Below are 15,815 nucleotides of genomic sequence, written 5' to 3'. Positions count from 1 at the left end.
ATTTGCCATAAAACTATTTTTAAAAGTGAAACAAAAATAATATGGTTCAACAAGCGATTAGACAAATAATCCACTCAAACCAACAAACACATATAAATAATAATAAACAAAATACAGTTGACAGAATGTACACACAAATTTTATTTATTTAACAATTCAATCATTACACATTTAACTAATACAAAAATACACGAGTCGTTATACTAGAGGTCTTAAATTTTAACTTCTCTCCGACCATTAGGGCGCGCCCTAAGGATATTATGCTTCTTTGAACTTCCTGTGGCCTCATCCTTGGAGTACACATCCTTTGCAAAAGAAGCATCTAACTCGATAAGGTCTTCGGCATCCAAGCATTTGCCTAAGTGAGTCTTCAAACGAGAAAATCCTTCTCGCTTCCTCCGCATCTTCAAGCCACTGAGTTTAATTTTTCTTTAAGGGTGCGTCTCTGCCTTGAGAGATCACCCTTAAAATGATAAATAGCTCCAAGCGATAACATCTTCTTCTTGGAGCATCGTCCTCCTAATTTTCTGCATATTTGCTCCTGGTTAAGTCTTCTAAACTTGATAGTATAATCAAATCTTCAGACCCAAGTGGAATTCTTCAATCTTTTACATCGAAAATAATTCTTCAATCTTCTAAACCAAGTAGTTTTCTTCAATCTTCTAAATCGAATAGCTTTCTTCAATCTTCTAAATCAAGTAGGTTTTTTCAATCTTCTAAACCAAATATGTTTCTTTATCAAAAATTTGTAGCTGTTGTTATTCTCTATTTCCGCGATATTCAATTCAGATTCTTGTATCAAGATCACTTATTAATTAAAGAGAATCCAATACGCTTCGTGTAGGCTGTAAGATTGTCCAAATCTAACTTACGAAACTCGAGATAGGGCTCAAATAGTGTAATCACCTTTTCTCATAGAATAAATCCGAATTTTTATCCAAATTAACTCCTTCATTACCGCAGCCGCAATCTTCGTATTTTGTTCGACCCCTTGGACGAAAATTGTCATATGTGATCTTTATCGTGGTCGTGTTAGTAGTCACGTTCGTGAACCTTCAAATCTTTCCATAAAGGTTCTTCAACATAGTGATAGATCTCTTCCTCATGAAATTATTGATGATGAGCACTGACAGGTTCTCTGCTGACAAGCAGAGTCTTATGTTCCCGATAGTATCCATCTTCATGCTCCTTGTAGCGTCCATCTTCAAGTTCCTTGTAACGTCCATCTTCATGTTTCTTGAAGCGTTCATATTTATATTTCTTGAAGCATCCATATTCATGTTTCTTGTAGCGTCCATCTTCAATAGCGTTCTTCATTTGAGAATTTTGAGAATTGTGGCCTTCGTTGTCACGAGATTTATGACAACCTTTGCATCCATCTTCATCAAAGCGGTAGCCGTTGTTGCGAGAGTTTCTACCATTATTGGACATCATTTTCTCCTAAGATTCGATTTAATTCAAGCGCCCCCTTCTACCGCCAATTTGTTAATGGAGGAATTTAGTTAACAGATATTTGAGGTTCGTGGCCAAAATCAAGATCTACAGCGGTGGTTCTTCGTCATAAAATCCATAGGAGTATGGTAATTCTGATAAATCGGGGGGCTGAGATCACAAGGGTGTTTGGTGGTGGCATATAGAGCTCTTTCTTCTAACCCCCTAAAATATGCCTACGTACATCCTTTTATAGAGGATCAAGCCATACGTAGGTCTTGTATAATAAGAAACCAATATGGACTCGGCTTCTCATTCTGAGGTCCAATGGGAGTAGTCGAACCAACTTCCTATTATAACTTGAACATTGATTTTTTTAGGAGTGCCTAGCGATGCAGTCTAGTCACAAAGGCCCAAGGCTCGGTTACGACTTCAAAACTTCACGGATAAGGAAAATCCCCAACCGGTGGATATCTCATCCATTACTGCTATCTTTGTCAATCGTAACCGCAGTTATAGCCATGACTTACCGCAAATGCTCAAGTGCATCTTTGCCCCGGATGAGGACAAACCATCAGATTACAGGATAAGTGATCCCAAGCGTATAAGTACAAAGTGCGAGATAACTCTAAAGTCTCCCGACGAGGACAACCCGTCGAATGCAGAGACAAGGCTCCCAAAGCACACCCTAAATGTTAGTGACCATTCCACTATGAGGACAACTTGCAAGACTACACAACGATGCCTTTAATACATTTTCTGGGAAAATAGGCTCTCGGAGATCCCTTTTCTCACTTCGGGCACGCCCTGAGAGGTTGAAAGCCCTCAGGAGGCTCCTCTCGACTTCTAAGGCGTGCCCTAAATGGGGTGGAGCGCCCTCAAGGGTTCCTCTTTTTCACTTGTGTAATCCTTGCATTTAATTCACTTCTCATTTAAGTTGTGGGAGCAACCTTCTTGCTAATCTATTATAGTTATCCATTTCATATTGCGGAGCGGCCACCCGGTGCGGCTACATAACACGGGGCGCACCCTGAGAGGTCCGAGGATGCTTCCCCGGAGCTCGGATCATTATTTGCTCTTTGACAGTTGTATTCATTCTCCCCTAGATTTGAAATATCTTTTATGGATTCCTTCATCAATACTTACTCTTCGTCATCATCTTTTACAATAGAGACCGTCTTAGTATCCTCGTCGTAGCGACCGTTGTATGTCTCCCATACTACCATAGTCGCAAGTCTTCGTTGTAATGACTGTCATAAACCTTTGTGTAGAACTTCAACAATCGTCGTTGTAATTTTCCATCGTTGATAGTTGTTGCAAACGACAACCGCACTCGGTTAGCATCGTGTATGGCGTGCCCGGGGCTTTGGAGATGTGCTCTGGAGCTCGTGTTTCTTCTTTCTTGATGATGATCTGACCCATTTTCTCATAGACCTGATGAAATACATGTGACGATTTTATGCCATAAAATCATCTGAATAAGTTATTGTTATAATAATAACATATTTGAATTAAATAATGGAAGAATGGAAGAAAAGTGTGAATAAAGAAAGAATAATATATTTTTATTATTAAAAATAAAATTATTATTAAAAGTAAAATAAAGCTGGAATATAATAAACTTAAAAAATAGAACGTTTTTTGCTAAGTATAAATATAGGAACTTAATAATACAATATGTGGCATTGTTGAACTTGCTCCAAAGAAAATACTTCCTCCGTCCGGTTGAATTGTATATGTTTGGTTTGGGTACAAAGGTTAAAAAAATTGTAATTTTGTGAGAAAAAATAGGGAAAGTAGATATAATGGTGGGAACGATCAATATTTAAATGTATAAAGTGAGTTTAGTAGAAGAAAATGGTTGTTGTAAGTGGGGTTTAGTTAGTTTTTATATTAAATTTTTTTATCATTTTTAGTAAGTTTTGAAATGTATAGAATTGAACGAGACATGCAAAAAAGAAAGTGTATAAAAATGAATGAGACAGAAGAAGCAGTAAATAAGATATATAGTATATCACATCAGTATTCGATATGGATAGAAAATACATCCTAAAGACACATTAAAGGTCACATTAATTACACTTGGGCTTCTTGTCCAAAAAGTCCAGTACAGACCTGTCTGGTCCAAGTTTTATAGCAAACCTGTCTAGTCCAAAGCTTCGTAACAGGCCTATGACGATCCAAACAACCAAGGCCCACCAGCAGAGGTCATCCAAGTCCACGAACCTGAGTTGTTCACGGACTAGGCCCAATACGGCTGGAAGAGTAGAGATGTGTGTGTTCTAAATAGACTCGAAGTCCTACATAGAAGGTTCTGGATCTCCTTCCCCAAGAGGACTCCTAATCACCATCTAAGTTGGAGACTTGTCCACCAAGTCTCCTAACAGAAGTCTAACCCTAGACTCACCTCTATATAAAGGGCTCTACCCCTCAATCTAGAACTACATTTTTGGCTTGATTCTCTACAACACAGAGATACGTAGGCATCTTGCAAGGATCGATATTCCCGAACACAAGAGCAACCATTAAAGCTCGAAGCTTACCAACCCTAGCATTAAATACTAAAGTACTTAGGTTTTTATTCCACAACATTTGGCGCCGCCTGTGGGAAGCTTACAACAACCATGGTGAAAACCCGGAGCAGAAACACTAGTGGGACATACACTCCTGTCCCATCGCGAACAATCGCATCAGCAGTGGAAGTACCACCACATTCAACTTATGCCTCCACCCAAGGAGGAACCCTAGTAGGCGCAACTGAGGCTCAACCACAAGGAACGGATCCCCCGGCTCCTCAAGGGACGAATCCCCAATTTCAGCAGCTGCATACACCTGTTAACTCTCAACCTCTTGGGTATGAATACTCGACAATTGTGACTACTAACCCCCTTTATGGGATGCCTCTATACCCTAGAGTTGAAGGGAGTGGTCACTCGGGTAGGAGTGATGCACAAGGGCGGACTCCCCAATATATACGTGGCTTGGCTCTTATTCCAGAGGATCAAGAATTCTCTGGGCCTTATACTGAAAGAGACTCCGAGTCATCGGATGATGAGGTTGCTCCAAGGAGGAGGCGTGCTGGCACGGAGCCGATGGCTGACACTGAACAACACTCCAGGAGCACTCAAGGGATAAATCCCCAAGATGTTCGAGAGAGGATCAGGGCTCATGAAGTAGAGATCCAAAGGCTGAAACAAGACCTGGAGACACATCTAGCCCCAAGACCCCCACTTGTTCCAAGGCGGAGAAATCCTCCTCCAATCATGGACCTTGATGGTACAATACCAAGAAGGGAAGCTGCCCCAAGGGCTGATCCAAGTAATCTTATGCCCCTAGGTGATCCTGATGATCCAAACCCACCATTCACTGATGAGATAATGAATGCTCGTATCTCAAGTAAGTTCAAGATGCCCACCATCAAAGCATACGATGGTACTAGCAACCCCACTAATCATGTTAGGACTTTCTTTAACGCCCTGTTGTTATAGCCCGTGAATGACGCTATTAAGTGTCGGGCCTTCCCTCAAACCCTATCGGGCATGGCTCAAAGGTGGTACAGCCGTCTGCCCCCAAACTCTATTGGATCCTTTAAGGACTTGAGTCAAGCTTTTATCAAGCAGTTCATAAGTGGCAGAGTGCACGAGAAGAGCTCAACATCTCTCATGGGTATAGTCCTAGGAGCAAAGGAGTCCCTGAGAGAGTATCTGAATCGATTTACGAAGGATGCTTTGAAGGTCCCTGATCTTGATGATAAAGTAGCTATGATAGCCCTGCAGCAGGGGACTAGAGACGAGTTCTTTAAGATGTCCTTGGCTAAGCGCCCTCCCGAAAGCATGCTACAGCTCTAACATAGAGCTGGGAAATATATTAAGGTGGAGGAAAGTATGAAGAAGATAGCTGTGAGTAACGAACCTACAGGGAACAAGAAGCGGAAGACGGATTAGGAATATGATGCCAAGACAAGTATCCACGAATTGGAAAAAACTCTGACTCCTCCTCTTCTAAGAAGAATCAGCAACCAAGGTTCGCTGAATATGCAAGGTTGAATGTTCCAAGGAGCCAAATACTTATGGAAATTGAGTAGGATAAGGATTTCAAATGGACGAAGCCACTAAGGGGAGACCCCGAGAAGAGAGACAAAAGTCGGTACTACAGGTTTCACAAGGATGTCGGTCATGATACTGACAATTGCAGGCAACTTAAGGATGAGATTGAGTATATGATCCAATGCGGAAAGTTTGGACGTTTCACCAAGGATGAGGAGGCCGGAGGCCAAAAGAGAGATAATGATCGAAGAGATGATGATCGAAGGGGTAACGACAAAGATCGTAATCCACAGCCTCGAGGGCCAGTAATCAATATGATCTTAGGAGGACCTACATCAGCTGGTACTACAAGGAACTCCCAAAAGGCTTATGCAAGAGATGAGCATAGTTGGGGAGCCGTCTAAGCATTCTAAGTCAGAGATGACGCTTGAATTTGGTGACCCAGACCTTGAAGGTTTGAAATTTCCTCAGGATGATCCTCTAGTTATCACTCCGATAATTGGAAATTGTCCTGTTATGAGGATCCTAGTGGACAATGGAGCTTCCGTGGACATTTTGTTTTATGATACATTTATAAGGATGGGCTACAATGATTCTCAGATAACTCCGTTCGACGCACCCATCTACGGGTTTAACCATGTAGAATGCAAAGTCGAAGGAGAAATACAACTTCCCGTAACTATCGGGGAAGAGCTCAGGGAGGCCACATAGATGTTGAACTTTCAGGTTGTCAAGGCAACCTCTACTTACAATGTTATCATGGGTAGAACAGGGATCCATGCTTTTAAAGATGTGCCCTCAACCTACCACATGGTACTGAAGTTCCCAACTAGAAATGGTGATGGAGAAGCAAGAGGAGATCAGAAGATGTCCCGGAGTTGCTATGTTGCAACACTTAGGCCCGATGGAACAGGGGGCAGGTCCTCCCATAGAAGACATGGATGTCCGAGAAAATGATGAACTACGAGGAAAGCCAGCTGAGGACTTGGTCCTAATTCCTTTAGACCCCTTATACCCCGAGAAGGTCATGTACATGGGGGCATCTATGGACAAGCCCTTGAAGGGTCGAATGACAACTTTCCTCCAGGAAAACAATGATGTATTTGCTTGGACAGCAGCTGATAGCCTGGGATTGACCCAAACCTTATAACTCATAGGTTGAACGTTGATCCAACTCGGAAGGTTGTAAAGCAAAAGAAGAGAACCTATGCCCCTGATAGGCTGGAAGCCATTAAGCAGGAGGTCGAGAAACTTTTAGAAGCTGGATTTATTGAGGAAGTACAATTCCTTGAATGGTTGGCTAACCCCTTAATGGTCAAGAAGGCCAATGGAAAGTGGAGGATGTGCATTGACTTCACTGACTTGAATGATGCTTGTCCCAACGACTATTACCCCCTACCAAGGATTGATACCCTGATCGATGCCACAACTGGACACGAGATGCTAAGCTTCATGGATGGCTTCAGTGGTTACAATCAAATCAGAATGCATAAGGATGACACCCCCAAGGTATCTTTCATAACTGACTTTGGTGTATTCTATTATCTCGTTATGGCTTTTGGACTTAAAAATGCAGGAGCTACTTACCAAAGACTGGTAAATAAGATATTTGCCCATCTAATTGGGAAGACCATGGAGGTCTATGTCAATGACATGTTAGTCAAAAGCCTAAGCAAGGCCGATCATATTAGTCACCTCAGAGAGGCATTTGAAGTGCTAAGGCACCATAAGATTATGTTAAATCCAGCCAAGTGTGCTTTTGGCGTTGGGTCTGGAAACTTTTTGGGTCACATGGTCTCTAAGAGGGGGATAGAGGCCAACCCCGACAAGATCAAAGCCATCCTAGACATGGAGCCGCCACGCTCCATCAAAGACATTCAGAAGCTGACAGGAAGAGTTGCAGCCTTAGGAAGGTTCATCTCCAAGTCTGGAAACAAATGTCTGCCCTTTTTCAAAACTCTTAAGAAGGTGGACTTTGAATGGAAAACCGAGAGCCAAGAGGCCTTTGAACAGCTGAAGAAGTACATGGCCGAAGCCCCGTTGCTGGCTAAACCAAGTCCGGAAGACATTCTTTACTTGTACCTCACGGTATCTGAACAAGCTGTGAGTGCAGTCCTCGTGAAGGAAGAGTAGAAGCTCCAGAAGCCTATATACTATGTAAGCAAGGTGCTCCACGGAGCAGAGTTGAATTACTCCACCATGGAGAAGTTTGCACTTGCTCTCATTACAGCCTCGAGGAAGTTAAGACCATACTTCCAAGCTCACAAGATCGAAATCCTGACGGACCAACCCTTGAAGAATATTTTTCATAGCCCGAAGGCCAGTGGAAGGCTCATCAAGTGGGCAATTGAGTTAGGAGAGTTTGATATCAAGTATAAGCCTCGAACGGCCATCAAGGCTCAGGCCTTAGCAGACTTCGTTGTCGAATGCACCATCAACGACCAAGAAGTTGGGGGGCAGGAGATAATAACCCCAGAAGGAGGAGAGAAGGAGAAGGATGAAGAAACAACCTTAAAAGAGTATTGGGTTTTCCATTTTAACGGAGCATCCAAAACAAAATCTAGTGGTGCAGGCCTAGTCTTACAAAGCCCTGATGGGTTTATGATTGAGTATGCTTTGAAGTTGGACTTCCCGACTATAAACAACGAAGCAGAATATGAAGCATTGATAGCTGGCTTGGGCTTGGCTAGAGCCGTGAAGGCCAAAAACCTGAAGGTCTGCGGAGACTCAAGACTTGTAGTTGCTCAAGTTAATGGAGAGTTTGAGGCCAAGGATGAAACTATGGCCAAGTACCTGAGAGTCGTAAAGGGAATACTGACTCAGTTCGATGAATGGTATGCAGAACATATTCCGAGGGAGGAGAACACTACGGAAGATGCCTTGTCTCGATTCGCCTCGTCTGAAATCAAGAACTATCCGAGAAGTATTTACTTTCAGGTCTTGAAGACCCCTACTATTCATGTCATAAATCTGATAGCATCGGTTGGTGTGGCAAGCTGTTGGATAGACCCGATCAAGACCCACTTAGAAACTAGGTGGCTCCCCGATGATGCCCAAGAGGCACGCAAGCTGTCAGTTAGAACGTTAAGATATTCATTGATTGAAGGACTTCTTTACAAAAGGTCCTTTGTTATTCCGTACTTGAAGTGCTTAAGACCTCTTGAGGCAGAAGAGGCACTTAAAGAAGCCCATGAAGGGATTTGTGGACAACACTTGGGGGGCAGGGCCCTCGCTCACAAGATAACTCGGTTGGGATGATCTATAATTTCCAGTATAATATTGTACAATATAAAAATACTATATATGAAATTCATATCTAATTTTGTATATGATATATATGTTTGTTTAAAATAGTTTGCCTTGGTGATACACACCTCTTTTCAAAAAAAATTATTTGATTGAATTATTAGTCTATAAATACCTTAATGGTAAACCCATCACCTAGGCTTGGGTTACGGTATTGCATCTGAATTCCAATTGGAAGAACAGGACATTCACCGAAGCCCCTACTATACGATGATCAGTCGTACAACAGAATGTTATTATTGTTCTATACATGTAGAAGGACAATTCCATTTGTTATCGCTTATCACCCTGGCCGCATTCGGGCCTATTCTGTGTCCATCCCTCTCAGGTATACACTTCGTGTCTATCCCTCTCAAGACACAGTTTTGTGTTCATCCCTCTTAGGTATGCATACTTCAAATGTTTATCGGTATATAAGGTACCTTCTCATGCGGTAGTAAATTTCTCCCCAGTCCACAAAGTACCGGAGTCTACCCCTCCTTGTCCTTGTAAAACTCCTATCATATATCTGGAACTTATATTGTTCACCAAGCATATTGCTTGTTGATAGGTACATATTGATGTGTATATATATGTATACTTCCGAGAATTTTCGGAGGAAGTGTTATGATCATGTGAGTTGACCGCTGTCAACAGATAAATAATTTAGGGGGAGTTTCCTTTGACACTATAGTCAAAATATTTAAAATATGTTGAGATAACATTTTCGACGATCCCAAAGGATTAGAATGATTTTCAGAAACTCAAAAAATATTTTAACATAGGTTTTATGATTTTTAAATCATATTAAATTACTTGATAAATATTTAATAATTAAATAATAATTATTAAATAATTAAACCTCAAATAATTCTATTTTAAAAGAATATTTGAAATAATATCCCTCAATTAATTTATGTTTAAATAATTGAAGTAATCTTTAATAAATGTAAAATATTTGAGTTTGAAATAAATAATCGTTGGAGAATACTTCTCTTATTTAAATGAATATTTGAAATAATATTCAATGTTCGATCAATTAAATATAGTTGAGGGAATACGATCTTTGGAAATCGTTTTAAATAAATTCTAGGTATTTAATACTTCGCAAGAGGACATTGAGTCCCTTGGAATAAATACGTACGGACTTTTAATCGTCCAAAACAACTCCGGGATGATCCCCGGGTTTTTACTTTATAAAGGCTGACCGACTCTCGGTCTTATAATTTATACATCACGCTCTTAAAATATTCTACGATGTATTCGTCGTAAACTCAATCATTATTGATACGTAAAAAACTCGTATTTTACTATCATGGCAAATATGGTATTTGTACGAAAGACAGTAAAACAATCTTCACAACACCACAGTATATGGAGTTGGGTTCGTAAATTTGCTTGGGCGTTACGAGGTGGAGGTGCTCTAAAGTTCGTCCGGAAATCTAAAATTAAGAATATTTATCGTTCCGTTAGATTTTAATCGTATTTATCGTCACTTGGTAAATACACAATACTTACTATTCATTTACATTACTCCCTTTACTCTCATCATTTCAATAAGTACGAGTACTCGTTAAATTAGTTTTCTTTCATAATCCTTTACGTCCATTAATCTCTTTTACATTTTGTCCCTCGGCTCCACTCGTGATTCTTAAGGATTTCTACTCGCACGATCTCGGCTCCGACATTTTTATAAAATAAAAAAATCCATATTTTCACTTGAAACTTTTATATAAGTTAATATATTCTATTTACTACTCTCTGTAAAAATTTCATAATTTTTGAATACTTTTAACTCGATCATTTCTATTTCCAAAGTTCGTAATTCGTAGCAGTTTTTATCGCGTAAATCGTATTCACTAAAACGGGTCTAACTTTTGAACCGTAAATCGAAATCAAGCGATTCAAGCACCTAAATGATCCTTACAAGAATATATATCATTTTAAAGTCTTTATTTTCAAAAAATCACAGTTTATACTTTCTGTATTTCTACAGAAAACTTAAGGTTACGATTCCCTCATTTTATCGACGTTACGCTCGCGATTCGAGTTTCATTTTTGCTCTAAACTACTAATCAATAATCAAAAATCATCATATCCTCATCTTATCACATAATTCTCTATATAAAATCAAGTTCATGAGGCCACAACATCAACCTCAGCATCTAACTAACTAATCATCAAGAAATCAACATATCAATTATCAATACTAGGTTTATGACTAAGATCCATGATTTTCTTGAAACTTAAACCTTAAAAAAAGTTTGGGTAAAGATTATACCTTTATTTATAGCTTGGAAGGTTTTATTCTTGATGAATGAAGCTTGGTGAGGCTTGGGGGTGCTTAAGAATCCTAAACCTTTCCATGAAAGTCAAGAAATCAAGAAATGTTACCATGTGACACTATTCATCATCACTTTCATGGACTTATTTAATCATCCAAAGCTTAATGAAATGCTTTGAAAAAATTATATTACCTTAGTTTGATATGTAGGAAACTTAAGAATTAATTGAATCATTTATCCATGGCTAGAAGTTGGAGTTTGAATTTGATTCATTAGCTTTCTGGAAATAGCCGAATGGTGCTTATTCAGGGGGGGATAGAGTTTTTATTTTGCTTAATAGTTTGATTCTTGAATAAGTGATTGATTATGTTTGTATATAATCCTAGATATGCATATTTTTATCATATCTTGCTTGCTTAGCTATTTTCAAAGTTGATTTACTAGCCAAGTACTTCAACTACTATTCATGATGCTGTTGGTCCTAGCTAGGTTACTATGTTCTTAAATTGGTTACGATTTGGTTGCCAATCCTTGGTTACATTCTTACTAATTAGTTTGTATGGCTTGCATGGGAAGTTGCATGGCTTGATACATTTTATTTATTCTCTTACGTATTCGCTTGGTCGTTTATTCATTTTCGTAATAAATCTTCGTAAGCGATTCGTGAGGTAAATCCTTTCTTATAAGTCCTTTATGCTTTGAAACCTTGTACTTGGGTTTTAATTGTAATGTGATTCTCGTACTCCTTAATGGTTCATAAGATAAGGTCATTTTTATAAAGTTCATTTTCTTCGCAAACTAATGGCTTTTACATACACTCATTTGGTATGTATAATCACAATATCGACTCGGAAACTAAATCTTTCATGCATAATATAGTGTGGGCTACTAAAAATTCCCTGATCGTCAGGGTTACTATTCATTTAACGTTTTACAAAGTCTCAAAAATTTGGGTTATTACAGTCTTCCCCTCTAAAAAGGATTTCGTCCCAGATCAAATAGAAAACAAGTGGGGATATCTTTTCTTCATCGCATTCACTAGTTCCGAAGTTGATTCTTTGACATTCTACTTTATCCACAAGATTCTGACCAACTCGATATTCTTGTTCCTTGGCACTTGTTCCTTCTGGTCCATCACTTTTACCGGTTGCTCAAGGTAGGTCGGGTCCGGTTGTAAGTCTACCTGTTCGTATTCTATCACGTGTTGCGCATCGGCATGGTATTTCCTTAGCATTGACATATGGAACACATTGTGCACTTGTTGCAGATTAGAGGGAAAGGCGAGCTCATAAGCTAGAGGTCCTATCCTCCTCAAGATCTCAAAGGGTCCAATGAATCTGGGACTTAGTTTCCCTTTCTTTACAAATCTCATCACTCCTTTCCACGGAGATACCTTACACAATACTGAGTCTCCCACTTCATACTCTCTATCTTTCCTAGTCTGGTCGGCATACTTCTTTTGTTTATCTTGAGCTGCTACCAGCCTTTTTCTGATGGGTCCCACTGTTTCTCGGGTCTGCTGTACCAACTCGGGCCCTAGAATCTTATGTTCTCCAACTTCATCCTAACATAAGGGAGAGAGAATCTTCTTCCGTAAAGAGCTTCATAAAGGGGAATTCCTATGCTAGAGTGATAGTTATTGTTGTAGGCAAACTCAATCAAGGGTAAGTGGTCATTCCAATATTCCTTAAAACCTATGGCACAGACCCTTAACATATCTTTTATGGTCTGGATAGTCCTTTCACTTTACCCTTCCGTTTGGGGGTGGTAAGTTGTACTCATATTCAGTATGGTGCCTACGCATTCTTAAAAACTTCTCCAAAATTGGGAGTTAAACCTTGGATCTCTTGAACTCCGTGCCTTACTAAGTTCTCTTTCAGGTAAATATCCACTAGCTTATCTACGGTGTACCTCTCGTTAATTGGCAAGAAGTGCGCAGACTTGGTCAGTCTATCTATGATGACCCATACAGCACCGTGGTTGGTTTTAGTCCTTGGTAGGCCTGTCACAAAATCCATGGATATATGCTCCCATTTCCATTCTGGACCGTAATAGTCCACTCGGTCGCTGATGTTCAACCTTTACCCTCTGACAAGTCAATCACTTCCTGACCCACTCTGCTACATCTCTCTTCATGTTAGGCCACCAATAATATTTCTTTAGGTTGTGGTACATCTTCGTACTTCCTGGGTGGATTGAATACCTGGAGCTGTGCCCTTCGTGCAACAGCTTGTCCTTTACTTCTTGCATATTCAGAACCCAAATTCGGGATGTATAGCTCATGATCCCATTCGCATCCTTCTCGCATCTGACCTCCTCACCGGTAAATGTCTCTTTTTCTTCATTCATCTTCTTCTCCTTACATACTTATAGTTCTGGTAGTAACCTGATTTCAAATAGTTCTTCAGATCCTTTATCGGTTATCCTCACTTCGACTCCATCTTTTCAAATTCCTTAACCAGCTCCTTAGATGTCATTATCATTTTAAGTCTCTCTTTCCGACTAAGGGTGTCAGCCACCACATTGGCTTTACCCGGGTGGCACTATTCATCATCACTTTCATGGACTTATTTAATCATCCAAACTTTAATGAAATGCTTTGAAAAAGTTATATTACCTTAGTTTGATATGTAGGAAGCTTAAGAATTAATTGAAACATTTATCCATGGCTAGAAGTTGGAGTTTGAATTTTGATTCTTTGGCTTTTTGGAAATAGACGATTGGTGCTTGTTCAAGGGGGGGGAGAGAGTTTTTGTTTTGCTTAGTAGTTTGATTCTTGAATAATTAATTGATTATGTGTGTATATAATCCTAGATATGCATATCTTCATCATATCTTGCTAGCTTGGCTATTTTCAAAGTTAGTTTACTAGCCAAGTACTTCAACAACTATTCATGCTACTGTTTACCCTAGCTAGGTTACTATGTTCTTAGATTGGTTACTATTTCATTGCCAATCCTTGGTTACATTCTTACTAATTAGTTTTCATGGCTTGCATGCGAAGTTGTATGGCTTGATACATTTTATTTATTCACTTACGTATTCGCTTGATCGCTTATTCATTTTCATAATAAATCTTCGTAAGCGATTCGTGGGGTAAATCCTTTCTTATAAGTCCTTTATGCTTTAAAACCTTGTACTTGGGTTTTAATTGTAATGTGATTCTCGTATTCCTTGATGGTTCATAAGATAAGGTCATTTTTACAAAGTTCATTTTCTTCAAAAACTAATGGCTTTTATATACACTCATTTGGTACGTATAATCACAATATCGACTCGGTAACTAAATTTTCCATGCATAACATAGTGTGGGCTAAAAAAAATCCACGATCGTCAGGGTTACTATTTATTGAACATTTTACAAAGTCTCAAAAATTTAGGTTATTACAGTCTTCCCCTCTAAAAAGGATTCCGTCCCAGAATCAAATAGAAAAAAGTGGGGATATCTTTGCTTCATCGCGTCCTCTAGTTCCAAAGTTGACTCTTCGACATTCTAGTTTATCCACAAGTTTCTAACCAGCTCGATAGTCTTGTTCCTCAGGACTTGTTCCTTCTGGTCCATCACTCTTACCGGTTGCTCAAGGTAGGTCAGGTCCGGTTGTAAGTCTCCCTGTTCGTATTCTATCACGTGTCGCGTATCGGCATGGTATTTCCTTAGCATTGACACATGGAACACATTGTGCACTTGTTGCAGATTAGAGGGCAAAGCGAGCTCGTAAGCTAGAGGTCCTATCCTCCTCAAGATCTCAAAGGGTCCAATGAATCTGGTACTTAGTTTCCCTTTCTTTACAAATCTCATCACTCCTTTCCGCAGAGATACCTTCAACAACACTGAGTCTCCCACTTCATACTCTCTATCTTTCCTGCTCTGGTTAGCATACTTCTTTTGTTTGTCTTGAGCCATTACCAGCCTTTTTTTGATGGGTCCCACCATTTCTCGGGTCTGCTGTACCAACTCGGGCCCTAGAATCTTATGTTCTCCAACTTCATCCCAACATAAGGGAGAGCGACATCTTCTTCCGTAAAGAGCTTCATAAATGGGAATTCCTATGCTAGAGTGATAGCTATTGTTGTAGGAAAACTTAATCAGGGGTAAGTGGTCATTCCAATTTTCCTTAAAACCAATGGCACAGACCCATAGCATATCTTCTATGGTCTGAATAGTCCTTTCACTTTGCCCGTTCGTTTGGGGGTGGTAAGTTGTACTCATATTCAGTATGGTGCCTACGCATTCTTGAAAACTTCTCCAAAATCGGAAGTTAAACCTTGGATCCCTATCTAACACTATGGCAACGGGAACTTCGTGCCTTATTATGATCTCTTTCAGGTAAATATCCACTAGCTTGTCTACGGTATAACTCTCGTTAATTGGCAGGAAGTGCGCAGACTTGGTCAGTCTATCTATGATGACCCATATGGCACCGTGGTTGGTTTTAGTCCTTGGTAGGCCTGTCACAAAATCCATGGATATATGCTCCCATTTCCATTCCGGGCCGTAATAGTCCACTCGATCGCTGATGTTCAACCTTTACCCTCTGACAAGTCAATCACTTCCTGACCCACTCTGATACATCTCTCTTCATGTTAGGCCACCAATAATATTTCTTTAGGTCGTGGTACATCTCCATACTTCCTGGGTGGATTTAATACCTGGAGTTGTGCCCTTCATGCAGCAGCTCGTCCTTTAGTTCTTGCATATTCGGAACCCAAATTCGGGATGTATACCTCATGATCCCCTTCGCATCCTTCTCGCATTTGACCTCCTCAC

General features: G+C 39.9%; 2 protein-coding genes across 2 annotated transcripts; both read left to right on the top strand.

The window, feature by feature from the left end:
• Nucleotides 1-7,211: 7,211 nt before the first annotated feature.
• Nucleotides 7,212-7,610, top strand: LOC141714191 (putative mitochondrial protein AtMg00860). The gene has a single exon (XM_074517722.1). The coding sequence runs from the start codon at nt 7,212-7,214 to the stop codon at nt 7,608-7,610; it is 399 nt and encodes a 132-aa protein (XP_074373823.1).
• A 66-nt stretch (nt 7,611-7,676) lies between these two features.
• LOC141714189 (uncharacterized) lies at nt 7,677-15,494 on the top strand. Its single transcript, XM_074517721.1, has 3 exons — nt 7,677-8,003; nt 8,100-8,414; nt 15,423-15,494. The coding sequence occupies exons 1-3, from the start codon at nt 7,677-7,679 to the stop codon at nt 15,492-15,494; spliced, it is 714 nt and encodes a 237-aa protein (XP_074373822.1).
• Nucleotides 15,495-15,815: the final 321 nt, after the last annotated feature.

This window comes from Apium graveolens, chromosome 3 (genome assembly GCF_009905375.1).
Source record: "Apium graveolens cultivar Ventura chromosome 3, ASM990537v1, whole genome shotgun sequence".
In the NCBI taxonomy this organism is placed as follows: Eukaryota; Viridiplantae; Streptophyta; class Magnoliopsida; order Apiales; family Apiaceae; genus Apium; species Apium graveolens.
The sequence above is the reverse complement of the archived record's forward strand: the minus strand, read 5'-3'. Positions and strand labels throughout refer to the sequence as shown.